Source organism: Eurosta solidaginis, chromosome 1 (assembly GCF_040869045.1).
Source record: "Eurosta solidaginis isolate ZX-2024a chromosome 1, ASM4086904v1, whole genome shotgun sequence".
Lineage (NCBI taxonomy): Eukaryota > Metazoa > Arthropoda > Insecta > Diptera > Tephritidae > Eurosta > Eurosta solidaginis.
In genome coordinates, this window is record NC_090319.1 from 336,596,069 (window position 1) to 336,613,670 (window position 17,602).

General features: G+C 38.2%; 1 protein-coding gene and 1 pseudogene across 2 annotated transcripts; both read left to right on the forward strand.

The window, feature by feature from the left end:
• The first annotated feature begins 540 nt into the window (after window positions 1–540).
• Window positions 541–1,614, forward strand: LOC137237906 (glutathione S-transferase 1-1-like). Of its 2 annotated transcripts, none has more exons than XM_067762262.1 (2): window positions 541–635; window positions 719–1,614. In XM_067762262.1, the coding sequence occupies exon 2, from the start codon at window positions 735–737 to the stop codon at window positions 1,356–1,358; it is 624 nt and encodes a 207-aa protein (XP_067618363.1). In that variant the 5' UTR covers window positions 541–635; window positions 719–734; the 3' UTR covers window positions 1,359–1,614. The 2 variants fall into 2 exon arrangements, with proteins under 2 accessions (XP_067618363.1, XP_067618362.1); XM_067762261.1 differs by having other exon boundaries at window positions 574–669.
• A 6,726-nt stretch (window positions 1,615–8,340) lies between these two features.
• Window positions 8,341–8,963, forward strand: LOC137237908 (glutathione S-transferase D1-like; annotated as a pseudogene).
• Window positions 8,964–17,602: the final 8,639 nt, after the last annotated feature.

A 17,602-nucleotide genomic window follows, 5' to 3' on the forward strand; every position in this document is an offset into this window, starting at 1 on the left:
GAGCGGAGCTATATAGAGTATATATCCCATACAACCGATCGTTCAGATAGAAAGATTTTTGGCAATTTCTCCCTTAATTTCCAACAGAAAAACGTTAAACTTGGTGATATTTATTCTAATATATCATAGAAGATTTCATGAAAAAATCATTTCGAGTGGAGCTATATATAATATATATCCCATACAACCGATCGTGCAGATAGAAAGATTTTTAGCCATCTCTCCCTTAATTTCCAATATAAAAACGTTAAACTTGGTAATATTTATTCTAATATATCATAGAAGATTTCCTGAAAAAATCACTTTGATCGGAGCTATATATAATATATATCCCATACAACCGATCGTTCAGATAAGGGGGTTTTTTGCCATTTTTTATTTTATATTTATCTTAAAAATCGTTTAGGTATGTACATCTGTTCACTATATATTTCTTATCTTATACATCCGATTATTTGGAGACTAGGAACGGGATAAGATTATTGTTCAGCCCCATTCATGAAAGGTATGAAGTCTTCGGAACAGCCGAAGACAGTCCCGTTCTTACTTGTTTTGCTTTGTAAATAGCTCATATTTTATGTGATCACTTTTAGTATTCTACCGCTTGGGCTATCATGTACCGGAATATAAATTAAGTAACGGAACAAAATATAAATAATAAATTGCTAAGTATGATTTTTTACAATAAGAAATCATAAAAATAACTTTTTATTTTCAGAATTTGCAATTTTACAATGGATTTCTATTATTTACTCGAATCTGCACCATGTCGTTCCATTTTAATGCTCGCCAAAGAGTTGGGCATCGAGCTGAATAGGAAATTGCTGGTGTTGCAAAAAAATGAGCATTTGACTCCAGAATTTCTAAAAATCAATCCACAACACACCATACCAACATTAGTGGATAACGGTTTCTCAATCTGGGAGTCACGTGCAATACTCATTTACTTAGTTGAAAAGTATGGCAAGAATGATTCTTTATATCCAAAATGTCCACAAAAGAGAGCCGTGATCAACCAGCGGCTCTTTTTCGACTTAGGCTTATATTCAGCATTTGGTGAATATTATTATCCCATTGCTAAAGATAAGAAATCGCCGGTGCCTGAGAATCTGTCAAAACTTGAAGCACAATTGGAATTTTTGAACATTTTCTTGGAGGGACAAACTTATGTGGCTAATGATAGTTTGTCTATAGCTGATTTTGCATTGCTTGCTACGATATCAACCTTCGAAGGTTGTGGCATCGATTTGAGCAAATTTCCGAATGTTATGAGATATTTAAAGCACTGCAACAATACTTTGCCGGGTGCGGATGAGAATAAAGATGGATGTCAATTGTTTAAAATTTATTGGAAATAGTTCTTCCATTTTTTTTTATTAATTTGTCGACTGTGTCTTGAATTTTTTTTTTTGCAAATTTTTTGCTGGATCTAGCTTAATTAACTATATCTTATTGATATGGGCCAATAATAAATATCTTATCTGCTGTACAGATAAATTTGTTTGGTATACTTATACTGTGTTTAAGTGAGAAAATAAAAATATATATAGTTATGTACATATGTCAGTGAGCTTATGGAACATATTAAATATATAATAAAATAAATCAATAGAACGTGTATTTTGTTTTCTTTTTCTACTTCTGTATTTAATTTCCAATTTCCATATGGCAAGTGGTGATGCTCGAAAAAAGAAAAGTTCATATGAGCTTACTAAGGATGCCAATCTATGAAGCCCGCTATTAGTGCAGTGCATGGTGTAAAGACGTTTTAGTTTTTCTATGATAGGTACATGGTTCCTTTTGAAAATTCTTCTTCTTTGCAAACTACCGATTTTTTCCAGTTTCACCTTTCAAAAGTTGTTACCAAGGCCAAAAATATCACACACGAATTTTGGTTCGGATAGAGATTGCTAGATGGTGTTAGGTTAGGTTAGGTGGTAGCTGCCCTGGTAGAGGTAGCTCAGTTGGCCAGCATGAACGTAAGCTATAGCTACTAAGAGAGTCGTTGCATAGCAACAATTGAGATCGATCTCAATACTGCATAAATCCCTCAGAGATCTAAGGGAGTCAAGATCGAAATACTTACGCCTAGTTCTGGCAAAAGCTGGGCAACCAAACATAAAGTGACTCGATGGTTCCCTCATCATCCTACATACAGTTGCAGCAGGAAATGGTTTTTAGTATGTATATTGAGATGTACTGCTTGGATTACCATTAGAAAGTGTCCTGTCAAAACCCAAAATGACAATTGATAGATGAGCCTTAGTATACTCAATTATCTCGGCAGACATTCTGCAATCCAGTTACGGACAGAAGGATCTTGCTACCCTGCAAGAGGTGGTGTCCGTCCAACTCGAAGCTCATCTATGCAGGAGCAGACCACAGGAGGCCAGCGGAAACCCGAAATCCCTGGGTTGAAGGTTGCACATGGAGCTGTTATCGGCACGCAATAGTCCGTCCTGTCAGAGATAACGCGAACCTGGTAAGAAAGCTAGAGTGCTCCATAGCCGCGGCCGCCTTTTCGGGATAATCTACTGGATATATATTTGGCATGAAATTCATTGCCAAGGTAGAGTTGTTCTAAGTGCGCCGCTGTTACTATCCAGCTTCTCTCATCTACCCGTGGCCAATCCTGTTTGATTAGCAGGCGAGGCTCTGGCAAGCAGTAGTTCCCCACGGAACTAAGGGATGGGGGGGGGGGGGGGGGGTGGCTTACAACGTTGAATGTGGTAATATTAAATCGTTCACAATATGTTACCTGAACGTAGCGGATCTCTATCCGACAAAGGATAGATATCTCTCTACAACAACAACAACGTGTATAGGAAGGCACCCAAAGCAAACTCATTGTGTTCTAGCGACCTCTATATTTGCTTTACAGACGAATAGAGAGCCGTTTCCGTGGATCTTCCTTTCGAATAGACATGCTGTGAAGCCGACAGTAACATCCGAACCTAGTTCCGAACTGCGAGACCTTTTCAAATTCAGGCTAGGTTGGTGATGCTTCTCAACGCCGCCATTTTGCACAGCCGTATAAGTTTAGTGGAGGAACTAGATTCAGACATAGCGGCATATAGGCAGCGGCGTGACACTCACGTCCTTCCGCATCTACTTTTTTTCATGAAAAGACGGTACACTTCCTTTTTCAACTTACGGTAGCATTCAAACACTTCCGGAGTTGCGTTAAATCTTAACGCGTAATTTTTTCAGCGTTCAGTTGCTCCAATTCCATATAGATATATTCGGCTTTAGTGTTCTCAGAGAGCTGGGCAATATAGTGGTGACCCGTATCGATGTAGGGACCCCGAATATTGCAACATGAACGATCTGGTTGTTTTTCGATCGAGTGGGAGCTATGTAGCTTGCTAGATTTTTTTATGTTTGTACCTGGTTTTAAACCTGTTTCGAACACCGGTGAAGGCGATCAACCTGAATCCATTAATAAAGGTGTGGAACTGCTGTCTTTATATGCAGCTGTCTCCCGAATGGATATGTATAATTGTCTACAACTGTGAAGATATTGAAAAATCGTTTCGTAGCTACGATTTTCTCTCTTCTCTCTATTAATTAGAATTTAATATTCTATTTACATAAGCGTAGTGAGATTTCAGTAGTTGTTTCAGAGGTATGCAAGTCTTCAAGATTATCTTCTTATATCTTTATCCGCGGAGGGGTATTTGTTACATAAACAAACCTACTTCATATTGTTTATTACTATTTATTTATTTAGCGACTGGTAGGAATTGGGGTTACAGGATAACATAAATGGTATATTTATCTTCTTAATTTGAAATTCAGATATTAATTTTCTTCGTATTCCATGTAATGCGCTAAACTACTCAATCGAATTGCATATATAAAATTTCACTAACATATAGGCAATTCACAAGAGCCTCGTATCCATGTAAAATTTTAAGATTTGAGTTATTTCCGTGGTTTTCAATATAATATTAGATTAATGCATAACACATACGATGAAAGAGGACCTTATGAATTGCCGAATAGTTTCAAGAACTTTAATAAATACATCGATTGCCTGTTATTTGATTATATTAAAGAGTATTTAAAATACGAGTATGCATCCAAATATGACAGAAGTACCCCAGGTATATGACTTGTACAATGTAGGAGGCAAAGTCATGCCTGCAAATCATCAGGAAGTTTTTATACTCAGCATGCCTAACAGAGTATATTAACTTTGGTAACATAACTGTTGGTTATACAGGTACAAAGGAATCGAGATAGATATAGACTTCCATATATCAATTTATCAGTATCGAAAAAAAAATTTAATTTAGCCATTTCAGTCCGTCCGTTAACACGATAACTTGAGAAAATATTGAGATATCTTCACCAAACTTGGTACAGGAGCTTATCTGGACCCAGAATAGATTCGTATTGAAAGTGAGCGAAATCGGATGATAACCGCGTCCAATTTTTATATATATAACATTTTGGAAAACACAAAGAACCTGATTATTTAATATGTAAATAGCACACCTAGAATGTTGAAATTTTTTGTCTGGTCTGATATTAAGACTCTTGATAAAAATTTCAAAAAGTTTTTGAAAATATGAGTGTTACCACCCACTTGTGATAAAATCAATTTTAAAAATAATATTAATCATGAATCAAAAACCGTTAAATCTATCATAATAAAATTCGGCAGAGTGGTCGCCTTTACTATAAGAAATGCTTCGAAGAAAAATTAGCGAAATCGGTTAAGAACCACGCCCACTTTTATATAAAATATTTTTAAAGGGATCGTGGACGAATAAAAAAAAGCTATATCTTTGCAAAAAGAGCTTTATATCAATTATATTTCTTTTCCCAGGTGGAACTATAACAAGAAACAGGAAAAAATCTAATTTTTGAAAATGGGCGCGGCACCGCCTCTTTTATGACTAAGCAATTTTCTATGTCTCGGGAGTCATAACTCAAAGAAAAATTAGCGGATCGTGATAAGATTGTTCAAAGACCACGGCCACTTTGCACAACAAATATAAAAGTTGAACTGGCCGGTCTATGAGGACCTCACGTAATAAAAGTCTCATATCAAATATCAACAGAAATCAGCTGTTCTATGTATCAATCAAACATCTACATATAAACTTACATGCGCTGCCAACTGGCGAATGCTAGCAACTTCCGGTAATGCAGTGTTAGTTCTAATCAAATATTCACAAGAGTGCCATAGTACAAATAGATTTCTTTGTGTGCTCACAAGAGTTTATTTTTAACAAATTATTTTAATAAAATATAGCTAAACAAAAGCACTACGACTAATAAAGCTAGCTAATAGCACGAATCCCCATCTTTACAATCACAACATTTCGCTTGATTTTCCCTACAAATTGGCCGGCGGGACCTACATGTTTTATGCCGACTCCGAACGACATCTGCGAGGCAGACGAGTTTTCACAGAGATCTTTTCATGGCAGAAATACACCCGAAGCGCTTGCCAAACACTGCCGAGGGGCTACCCCGCTTGAAATTTACTTTAGAGCTAAGCTTAAGTGAACTTGTTTTCTTTGAATTCTATACAAACTCCGAATATGTTAGGAATGATGTCGAAAAAATTTGTTAAATTCAACGCACACCCTAACATATGAATGTACATATGTATATTTAAGGGTATGAATATAGTTATTATAAACGCCCTCCATAAAAAAATAATAGTTTTCCTTTTATTACATCTGATACTAATTGTTTATTAACTTCTTTATATTAGGTCGGTCTCACATTTGCACGCAAATTTCAATACGAAATTGTAGCTTCAAGTAGAGCTAGAGTCTTGAAACTTGGAACAACCCCGGAGGGAGGTCAGTATCTAGTGATGCAGATTTCTGGTTCGGAACTAGACCTTAAGTGCCAAATAAATACTAGTTCGTTAGTTGTTAGATTTTCTCCAGTTATGAAAACGACAGTTTGGAATAAACTGCTACCAGCTTGAAGGAGCTTCGACTATGCGTATACTTATTACCCCACACTTTCCCACCACTTCGGAACTATAGAAAAAGGGGATAATATCGCACTAAAAGCTACAAGTAGATTTTCGGTCCGATTCGGAGTCAACGAAATAGTACCAAGAAAAAAATTAGATCTAAGCTGTAAGTTTTTACAACAGCTCGAAACTATCGAAAAAGTGCCATTAAAGAACTACTTCTAAAGTGGAAATTTTTACATTAGTTCGGAACTAGTAAAAAGGAAATGCAGCGGCGACAACTTCCACCGCCTAGGACATCGCCATGTTAAACTCGCCAATTAAAAGCATGTGAAAGAGATAGATGGCGAACTATATTGGTTCGGAATACACTAGAACCGCTAGTTTTGAAATAGAGATTTCCCCTACAGCGAAACTTCAGAGTCCAATGACAATACAGCAAAAGGGAAAAAACTTTTGCTAGGTGGCGCAAAGATCAATACATTAAAAAAACGTCCGAATTCGGAAACTTTGATTTCGAGTTTACGTAACTTCCCGATAACATTTGGCATTGATTTTTAAATTGTGGGTAGCGACACCTTAGTGGGTCCACCAAGCTTATAGTTATATAAGAATGTTTTAATTAAGAAAAAACATTTCTAGTATATATATAATCCATTCAGAGAATGTAGCATTTCGCGACAGATTTTTAGAGACCTGAAACTCAACACGTGTTTCAAAATTCAATATAAATAGACTTTAATTAGCTGCTCCCACAAGAAAAAAAAAGAGAGTATGTGGTGCAAGTTATCTCCGTGTAAATTTAGGCCGAGTTTTTCTCCCAACTGGCATGGTGGTTTTTAAGTTTTACTACAAACCGGCGTGACGGGCCAACATCTTTTATGACCACTCCGAGCGGCATCTACAAATCACTGCCGAGTTGCGACCCCGCTTAGAAAAACTTATATCTAATTGAAAAAGCTTGTTCCCAAATTTTCGATATTGCCTCATCCGAGATTTGTCCTTAGGACTTTTTGTGTTGTAGGCGGAGGGCACTACCTCCACAACGCTACTGCTCACCTATGCTTGGTATTCGAGATATTTATAATTTAGTTTTAGTTAAGCTGTTTAGAGTAGCTGTTGTCATGGTATATTCATCAAAATATGTTTGTGTTTAGGGATACATTATTCGCTGCATATTGTTATTAATAGTGTGCATTAGTTGATTGATATATGTGTTGTGCACCATTAGGGTATTCGTTAATTATTAATATTTCAATTTATAGCTCAATTTTGTAGGAATCGCCGCCATTACATTCTTTCCAAAAATAGGCTTGAAAGTGATCCCTTAAGATAAACATGACCTCTTAAATATCGTATATAAATTCAAATTTTGATATTTTTTACCTTTTATCTTTAAATATAAATGCGAATGTAATGGCGCCTAAACTACACAACGAAATAGTGCACAAATGCGCATGCTTATGTAGTTTCCCAAGGAAGTCCCTAGGTACACTTTTGTCTCGCTAGGTAGCTAGGGTCTTGAGATATAGACCAAACGTAGACCCTAGGTTGTGTTTTTTTTTTTTAAATTGGATATCAAATGACAGCTGTTGATTAGAGGTAATATTTTTTGTGGCAACGGATAAATATGCATGCGAAGCCGAAATAAAGACATGAATTGATAATACCTACATACATATGTATATAAGCGTATGGGAAATGAACCAGGGACCGATCGATCCGAACATGGTTCGATTTGCCTGAAATTTGGTATTTATGTAGCCTCTTGCCTAGATTAGTATTTACGATCCTTTATTTCCGGGAAGTAGACGAGGGACCAATTGGGACTGGGACTGAGACTGGGAGGTGGAGTGCGACTAGGACTCGGAATGCGATTGGAACAAAATACATACCCATACTAATATCTGGGACTGGCAATAAGGGATGGAGCAGAATGAGAAGAACAAGAGAGAAGATAAAAGAGGGAAGAGGGAAAAATAGATAGAGTGAGGTGAAGATAGAGAGATAGGGGTAGCGAAAAGAAGTAAGGGAAAATACGAAGAGGGAAAAAGAGACGCAGAGAAGAAGAAAAGTAGAGGGTGGAGTGCATAAAAGGATTAATAAAAAGTGAGCGGACATAGAGAGGGGGGGGGGGGGGGGGGGGGCAGAGTAAGATGGAACAAATATTCTTAAAATTTATGCAGATAGACCAAATTTAAGGCAGAACCGTACAAACAAAGGACAATTCCTTATGAGATCGTATTCATTTGATTAACGTCTGGGCGTGTGAAAGCAAACGTTCATAGTACTCACCGGTATTTCTATGAATATTAGTAGTGAACACTTTTTTATTCAATATCACTGTAACAAAAAATATTCCCTCCTTTTCAGAAATAACCAACATTCTATTGACAATGGATTTTTATTATCTCCTCGAGTCTGCACCTTGCCGTTCCATATTACTGATAGCTAAGGCATTGGATATAGAGCTGAATCGCAAGTTGTTCAGCTAAAAAACAATGAGCAGCTAGCACCCGAATTTGTGAAGATAAATCCACAACACACCATTCCAACTTTAGTGGACAACGGTTTCTCCATCTGGGAGTCACGTGCGATTATTATTTATTTAGCGGAAAAGTATAGCAAAGATGATTCTTTATATCCGAAATGCCCCGAAAGAAGGTCTGTAATCAATCAGTGACACTTCTTCGATTCCAATTTGTATTCGTGCTTTGCTGATTATTATTATCCAATTGCTAGAGATAAACAAGTACCTGTACCAGAGCGTTTGACAAAACTTGAGGAACAATTAGAGTTTTTGAATACATTTTTGGAAGGATAAACTTATGTGGCTAATGATAGTTTGTCCATAGCTGACTTTGCATTATTGGCCACAATTGCAACTTTTGATGTTTGCGATATTGAGTTAGGAAAATTGCCAAACGTTGTCAGATGGTATAAGCACTGCAATAAAACCCTTCCTGACGCAGATGAGAATAGGGAAGGATGTGATTTGATTAAGACTTATTGGAAATAATTTCAGCAGCGATTGGCATAGAGGTTTGCAAAGTATGACTTATTTTGTTTTGTTGATTTTCCGACAGGGTGGATATATGTCTCAATGGTTTGTCTCAAAACCAAATTTGACAAGCGATGACGGAAAATCGTTCCATTGCAAAGTATCCCAAAATTTTCATAGCAGAAAAAAGGCACCGTTGCGACGGCATGTTCTTTGGTTTTCATGTAACTATGTATGAATGTATTAACCAAATAGTAGTATTTACTGGATGTGATCTATGTTGTATGTACCTTTGAATTTGTGTAAGTGTGATAAAATGTGAACCTATATAGAATTTTGCCTTAACTGTCCGTGTGTTTAATAAACAGTGTTCACTCCTAATTTTTCTAAATTATTTCCTTGAAAATATTATGCTACTTAATAATGCAGACATGATTTTGTGAACAGATCAGTTTATGTGAGTTTTTGGTATTTCAGTTTCAGGCAAGTTGTTTCTTTTGTAAAATAACAAAAAGAAGGTACCCCGCTAAACTCCCTCATATACGAAATTTTTGCAAAACATACTGCCAGTATCCCATTTTCGACTGGCGTGTGTGGCATAGAGCTGGATTGGGTTAGATTTTTTATTACTTACTACCTGTATATTAAGTCCCTTTCATGTTTGTCCCCTCATTTCCATACGAATTTTTGACCCACGGAAAAGTCTTTTTCGGTAACTTCCCGTTGAGCTAGACACTCGATACTTAGAACATAGTTCAGATGAGACATTACAATACAAGTGAAAAAAAAATCCGCTAGGTGGCGCACGGATCGAGATATACAGAAAATTTATTTTAAAAAGGAAATTTTGCGATCGACTTTTAACTAACTTCTCGGTGATCCAGAGACTTGAAACTTAGCGCATAGTTTATGATTCGATGGCAGACGATGAACCGGTGAGCTAGAGACTCGAAACTTGGGCCGTGAGTCAGAACCCGGTGACAGTGCAATATTTGTTCCCAAAAAAATTCGCTACATGGCGCATGGATCGAGATATTAAGAAAATTAATTTTGATTTGGGAATCATTCAATCCATTTTTAACTAACTTCGCGGGGACCTAGACACTTGAAACTTGGCACACAGTTCGAGGCTTGGTGCAGCACAATCTCCCCAAAACAAAATTCCGCTAGGTGGCGCGCTAAGTGAGATAACTACAAATCCTTGAAAAACGAGGGGAATCTTGCAATCGATTTTTGAGTAACTTCCCGGTGAGCTGGAGATATGAAACTTGAGCCGTAAGTCAGAGCCTGGTGACAATGCAATATTTTATCAAACAAATTCCGCTAGGTGGCGCATGTATCAAGATATTAATTTGGGAATTTTTCTATCCAATTTTAACAAACTTCCCGGTTACCTAGAGACTTGTGACTTAGCACATAGTTCGAGACCCGGTGGCAATATAATTTATAGAAAACAAAGTTCCGCTAGGTGGCGTGCTAATTGAGATGACTGCAAATCCTTTAAAAACGGGGGGAATTTTGCGATCGATTTTCGAGGAACTTCTCGATGAGCTAGAGACATGAAACTTGGGCCGTAAGTCCGAACCCGGTGACAATGCAATATTTTATAAAAAAAATTCCGCTAAGTGGCGCATGGATCGAGATATTGAGAAAACTAGTTTTAAATTGGGAATCTTGCAATTGATTTTTAACTAACTTACTGGATATCTAGAGACTTGAAACCTGAAATATAGTTTAAAGCTCGATGACAGTGCAATGTTTGATCAAAAAATTTGAGCTACGTAATGCACAAGTCGAACTATTTAGAAGATTAGGCCATACCTTCATGGCTAGCCTCCTGAATGTTGAAGGCGTTGTAGAATTCCACCTCGTTGAAGGTCCAACTGCGCGTCCTTGCATACTTTTAGGCGTACGCGACTTTCACCACGACTCTTTTAGACTTTCAGGCGTATGCAAATTTCACCACGATTTTCAGCTGTGAAAATTAAGTAGCCGACAAACGAGGTGGAATTCTCTTGTTATGTTGCGAGGTGGAATTCTGTTGTTTTCGCCAGTGTTGTCAGCGAAAATTCGACTAATTCTCTTAAGTCTTGCTGTGTTGAAAAAATAAATAAAGATAAGAATTTTCACTTAGGAATTACTTAAATTACTAATCAAAGTTGCAGTACTAAAACATTGAAAATAAAAGGTGATAAAAAAATTTTAAGGGCTACCTTTATATAAATGGACCAAAAAATAGAAGGCAATTATTCCTTTAATACAGACATAGTCTTGTTGAATTTTGACTAAAAAACTTTAACAATAGCTCTTGTAAAAGAATTTTGGGATTTAAAATTATAAAGGGAGAGCGCGTGTTTACATTTTTAATTAACAAATAGGTAATCCCAAGTACATGGTTTGCCTTAAATTGAAAGATTGCGCTCCACCTTTATAATTTTAAATCCCAAAATTCTTTTACAAGAGCTATTGTTAAAGTTTTTTAGTCAAAATTCAACAAGACTATGTCTGTATTAAGGGAAAAATTGCCTTCTATTTTTTGGTCCATTTATATAAAGGTAGTATTTAAAAAATTTTTATCATCTTTTTATTGAAAAATCGAGTAGAAAAAAATTGATTGCTGCCTAATGTTTCGATTTTGACTGTTTGATAAAGTGCGCCAATTTCTTCCTCATTTCGTTAACTACCGCTTATTGGCTAATCAAGGGGAACAACATGGTTCTTTACTTGGTCCTCCGATCGGAGTGAGATTACTAGTGTATTCGAACTGAAATATCATAATTTTTTTTTCTTTTTTATCAAGCGGGACTTTTATGATGGCCTTAAAAAATAAAAGTACGGATTTAACTTTTATTTCCGGACTTTTATTTTTAAAAGTCCGAGTTTAACTAGTTCTTTCGGACTCAAAAAATAAAAATCCGATAATAATTTTTATCTTGATCCAAATATATTAAAATTCCAAAATTAATAGTTTTGTAAGGAATTATATTATAAAAGGAATAACAGTTTCGGCCCCTGCTTATTATTACACAATCAGTTTGACAGGCTGGAAAGAAAAACGTCATTCTTTTCTAAATTTACAAAATGTTCGCAACCCTGGCAGCAATTAGACGCTAAGACGTAAAGTATGTATAAACATGTAAATCTAGGCACTTCCGTATTCCAACCAGCTTTGACTGAGCCTGTTTCTGACCGGGCACCAGTCTCGCCGTACATATTCTCTCTTGAAAGGAATAGTAGGAATTAGTAAACTAATCTAGAAAGTATGGTGAGAATGTTTAGGTATGGACCTCATTATGGTTATTGGAGTTTTGCTGAACATTTGGACAGTTAAAACATTCCCAGCTATTAGCTTAAACAGGTTCAGGGATCTAGCTTTCGCCGAGACCTTATTTGATTATCGGAAGGTCATAACGATTCAATTGGTTCATAAGCACGGAAAAAATGTTAAGCTTCACAACTCCCACGACCCAATTGCCAACCTCACCTAGCCGAGGAGAAATCTGTTAAAAACATGAATGAATCATACATATATTAAACAGGCAACGCTTTGGCGACCCCAAGTTTCTCAGGAAACTAGAATGTGAGGGATGGCCAAGAAAGGTTCAATGTGGTCATATTAAACCGTACGCGAGTTGATCGCACTAGAATCTTAATGATGCTTGTTACCAGAGCGTACCGGATCTTAATCCAGCAAAGGATTATTCCCAAAGCCTTCAGGGAGAATTTTAATTGCTACAGCAACAACAATCCGGAGGACATATTTAAGATCGATGCATTTTCTGGACGAACTCGTCCGCCATTTGAGCACACTTGAGCCAACCATCCACCTCTATTGTGGTTTTAACTCGTAGATAGGGAATCAGGTAGTCTGTTCGTCCTGTTATTGATGAGGCTATACTACTATGGCCGTATGGTCCTTGCTCGAACTGCCCCGAGGCACTGAGCCGCGTTGAAGTTGTTAGGTTAGGTCTAACCTAACCCAACGTGCGTGGGTGTTACCCACACTTCCACTCGGAGACATTTTTGTCCATTGTGAGTGCCCTCAGTAAGTACAGGGTGACGGCAAATTCGTTTAGCCCCATTACCTCCTAGTGGTCCTCAACGAACCACTTTCTTTCCCTGATGAACCTAAGAAGAAGCGAGACGTTCACCTTCTCTGCGGGGCTGTCGAAGAAGCGTGAGCCCAGAAATCTGAGCCTTCTTCTTTTAAGCGCCGGGTATCGGCAGAGAAAGTGGTAGATCGACTCCTCTTCCACCTCATCCTGACAGCTTCTGCAGAGAGAGCTTGTTGGCATCGCCACCCTAAGAGCATTGGTGCGATCCATATCAAGTCCGTTGCCCTGCTCTCATATTCGTCGATTTTTCCTAGGAAATAACTCAGCGGCGGTCGGACGCGCTCTCCACCTTACTTATGTCTAAGTCGGAATCTTTCCTAGCCATCTCATCCGCGAGTTAATTCCCTTCAATGCCGCTGTGCCCAGGGACCCATCAAAGGGAGACATTGAGATGACTTATAGAAGGCAGAGAGGCTCTACACCTCTGCACGATGTCCGATTTTATCATGTTGGACTCAAATGCCCCTAAGGCGGCTTGGCTGTCAACAAAGATTGTTACGTGGGTGTTGGAGACCGCACTATCTTGGAACAGCTTTGCCGCTCTGTCTATGGCATAGACCTCGGCTTGGAATACACTGCATGCGTCGGGAAGTCGGAATGATTGGCTTAGCTGTAGGTGTGTTGAGTACATCCCAGCTCCAGTTCCCTTTTCCATTTTCGAGTCGTCGGTGTATATTGTGATGCCCCTTCCGTTGTCTAGGCCTTCTTCCCATTCCTCCGTTGAAGGATATCGTATGTTCTGAACCTGGAAGTCCAAAACCCCTGTAATGTGTTCCGTTTAATTACCCCTTAGTCACATCGTCCAGAATCGTCGCGTGCCCGTGCTTAGCTGTTTTCCACATATAGAAGTTGTTAACGCTATGTTCTTTGCCACCAGGTCTACAGGTGGAATGTGCAGAAGGGCACGCAAGGCAGTTGTCGGGGTTGTTTTCACAGCTCTCGCTAAGCATTGCTAATCTGCATAACCCCTCTAGTTGTTTGAGGTAGGTTCTGGTTTGTGTGGCTATCCACCAAACAAGAACTGCATAGTATAGGGTAGTGTTTACAATCGCTTTAAATACCCAATGAGAAAGAGAGGGCGATAAAACGAACGTACACCCCAGCATTCTTTTACATGCATAAAGTGTTGTTGCTGTTTTTGTAGCGATAAGGTTGCTCCCCGAATACTTTGGGGAGTGTTATCGATGTAATGGTCCTTTGCCGGATACAGATCCGGTACGCTCCGGTACCACAGCACCATTAAGGTGCTAGCCCGACCATCTCGGGAACGATTTATGTGGCCACATTAAACCTTCAGGCCATCCCCTCCCTCCCCACCCCAAAGTTCCATGAGGAGCTTGGGGTCGCCAGAGCCTTGTCTGTTAGTGAAACAGGATTCGCCGCGGATAGGTGAGGTTGACAATTGGGTTTGGAGAAGCTATATATTGTGCTGGCAACCTTAAGGGTTGCGCTGCACAGCCCCTCGAATTTGGTATTTTAGTCGCCTCTTACGACAGGCATACCTACCGCGGGAATATTCTGACCCCCTAACCCGCTGGGGTATGCATAAAGTGTCGTCGAGGCCTTCTTCACTTTCTCTCCACGTTGAGCTTCCACGACAGCTTACTAGGATTATTCCTAGATATTTTGTGCAAGATCCAATTGTGACCGGCAATAAAGCCATTAGAAGTTTAAAAAAAAAATTACCACTTATTTCCCAAATCTACAACAGTTTGTTGGCTAATGTACTACCTGCTAGAATTTGGCAAGTTACTATGACGGCACGACTGAAAAATCAAATGTTTACCAAGAAAATACATATTTACGGATTTTTTGTGTTTTTCGTCGCGAGTATTACTCATATACTTATTTGTATATATGTACATACATACTTAAACCATACCAAGTAAGAATGGAAGTGTCATCGGGTGTGCGGAAGACCTTATACCGTTCATGGATGTTATTGATCTATAATCCGACTTTTACGCATATCTATCTTTATTACGCATATCTAAGGATCTTACTATTTTGAAACCTGTCTAACCTTTTATTATTTTCAAGAAAATTTTTCTGATATAGCCTATTGAGAGTAATTTGAAGTGGGATAAACATCCAGCACCGACTTTTCATAAGGCATTGCTGTGCCAAAAGACTACTTAGTCAATAGCTGTACGGGCCTTGCCTTTCGTTCAACCAAATTAGACTAAGTCCATGATGTATTACAGTTTTTAATGCGTTTGGCACGCCGCTGGTGTAAGGCATTTTACGATTTTCGAACAATTATGTATGAGCCATTGTTTAATAAGGTGTCATCGCACTCTCAATTATCCAGGGTACTGGTACTGTTAGAGAGGTTATACTCCTGAATCCAAGATGAAAATCAAACGTATAATGCCGTACGATCTCTTGGATTTGGAGTTTTTAGCATATGGATGACCCCCATATCTATTGTGTGTGTATAGTAATTGAGAGCTGAAGTCTCGCAATGGTTACAGGTTCTTTGGTTTTGTTGTGCGGGCTTTTAATCACAACTTTTTTACGAAGAGTGTTTCGGATTTTTTTCATATAAAAAAATTGTTCACACTTGTATCGGAGATTAATCTAAAATTGATTGGGATGGAAAACTAGGTACTGAACAAAATTCAAAAAACTCCTAGAAAAAGTTCGAAATTTTCGTTAAATTTTCACTATTTTTTAATGTTTTTGAGATATCAGCTGGCACGAATTTTGTAAATAAAATTTAATTAACTTCCTAATAAGCTACAAGCTTCAAACTTGCAGCATAGTTCAGAACCCGATGACAATGCAATAATAAGAAAAAATTCCGATAGGTGACGCATGCATCGAAATAATTCAAAAAATTGTATTTGTGATCAGATTTAGCTCATAGTTGGAACACATAATACATAAAGGAATAGAAAGCGACCTATAAAAAAAGTCGCCGCCAGGTGGTGCAAGGATCGAGATGTTAAAAACATCATATTTATGGTCCGATTCGGCTCATATTTCGAACACATATTACATACAGAAATAGAAGTCGCTTTATGAAAAAAATCCCGCTAGGTGCGGCAAGGATCGAGATATTAAAAATACTCGTATCTGTGGACCGATTTTGCTCATATTTGGAAAAAATTGTATATACAGTCCGGTAGAAGTGGAGTTCGGGGACTTAGATTGTAACGAATTGTCAGGAAAGAGTCCCTAAAATAATGAGTCACTAAATGAACTAAATAGAATGAGGAATAATTAGCAATTAAGACTAAAAACTCGAAAATAAAATAAATTAAAAAAAAATGTTTAAGTTAAACGGTTTCATTGAAAACAATACTTACATTAATTAATAATAAAACTAAAAGCAAGAAAATAATTAGGTAGGTCATAAGTACTAGTCATCACATTTCCTCATCAATCTAGGGCGTTGATAAAACAATTAAATAAAACCGTTAAATTAGGTTAGGTTGAACTGGCCGGTCTATGAGGACCTCACATAGACTGAATAAGTCCGTAGTGTTACAGAAGTTTGTTTTAGCGACCAAACTGAAAAGCCCTGTCAAAAACAAGGACCTATGTTATAAAATAACTCCGTCATATTAGCAAATACTAGAAGCTTACTAGGACTTAAACCACTTGCTGCTTCTATATCTGACAGATGTATCACCCCTAATAGCTGGAGTCTTAGCCTGGCAAGGGCAGGGCACGAGCACAGAACGTGCTCGATCATTTCCTCCTCCAGCCCGCACTTCCTACATCTGCTATCACTGACCAACCCTAATTTAAAGGCATGTGACGACAGAAGGCAGTGTCCAGTCAGAATACCCGTCATCAGTCTACAGTTCTCTCTTTTTAATGATAGAAGCAACTTTGTTAGTCTAAGGTTGTAAGACCTACACATAATCTTCGACACTTTACAGCCCCTCGCTTGAACCCACACCTTTCCTGCTTGATTATGTGCATTTCTCCCCTTCGCTTAATCTCGCCCAATCTAATTGGGACGTCTACTGAGCAAGCTTCAAGGGATTTGCCCTTTTTAGCTAGTTCATCCGCTTTTTCATTCACATCTATTCCCATATGCCCTGGGACTCAATATAGATATATGCTCGTCCCGATTCTCTCCAGGGACTGCTTACACTCTAACACGAATTTAGATGCTGTGCTATGAGAGATTATTGCCTCAATTGCTGCTAGACTGTCAATATAAAAGTCAACACGATTGCAGCTTGGGCTATTTTCTTCCAGGGTTTCTACTGCTTTGGTTACGGCTACTATTTCCGCTTGGAAAACGCATCCGGATCAGCACAGTATACCGCAGACCCTACTTCTTCTACTACTTTGGAACCATCTGTGTACACATGTATCGCCTCGTCCGCCATTTGAGCATCCTTGCGCCAACGGTCCACCTCTATTGTGGCCTTAAGATCGCCCTCGAAGCGCAGATAGGGAATCAGGTAGTCTGTTGGGCGCGTGAAATTTCTAAAAATGTGAGGCGTAGCATAACCTGATTAAGGTTCAGTTGGTCTTACTTATGACTATCAATAGAAATTTGATGCGTCCAACGCTTTTATT

Excerpts from the sequence above, each read along its gene's own strand:
- LOC137237906 (XM_067762262.1), top strand. The coding sequence starts at position 735 with ATGGATTTCTATTATTTACTCGAATCTGCACCATGTCGTTCCATTTTA.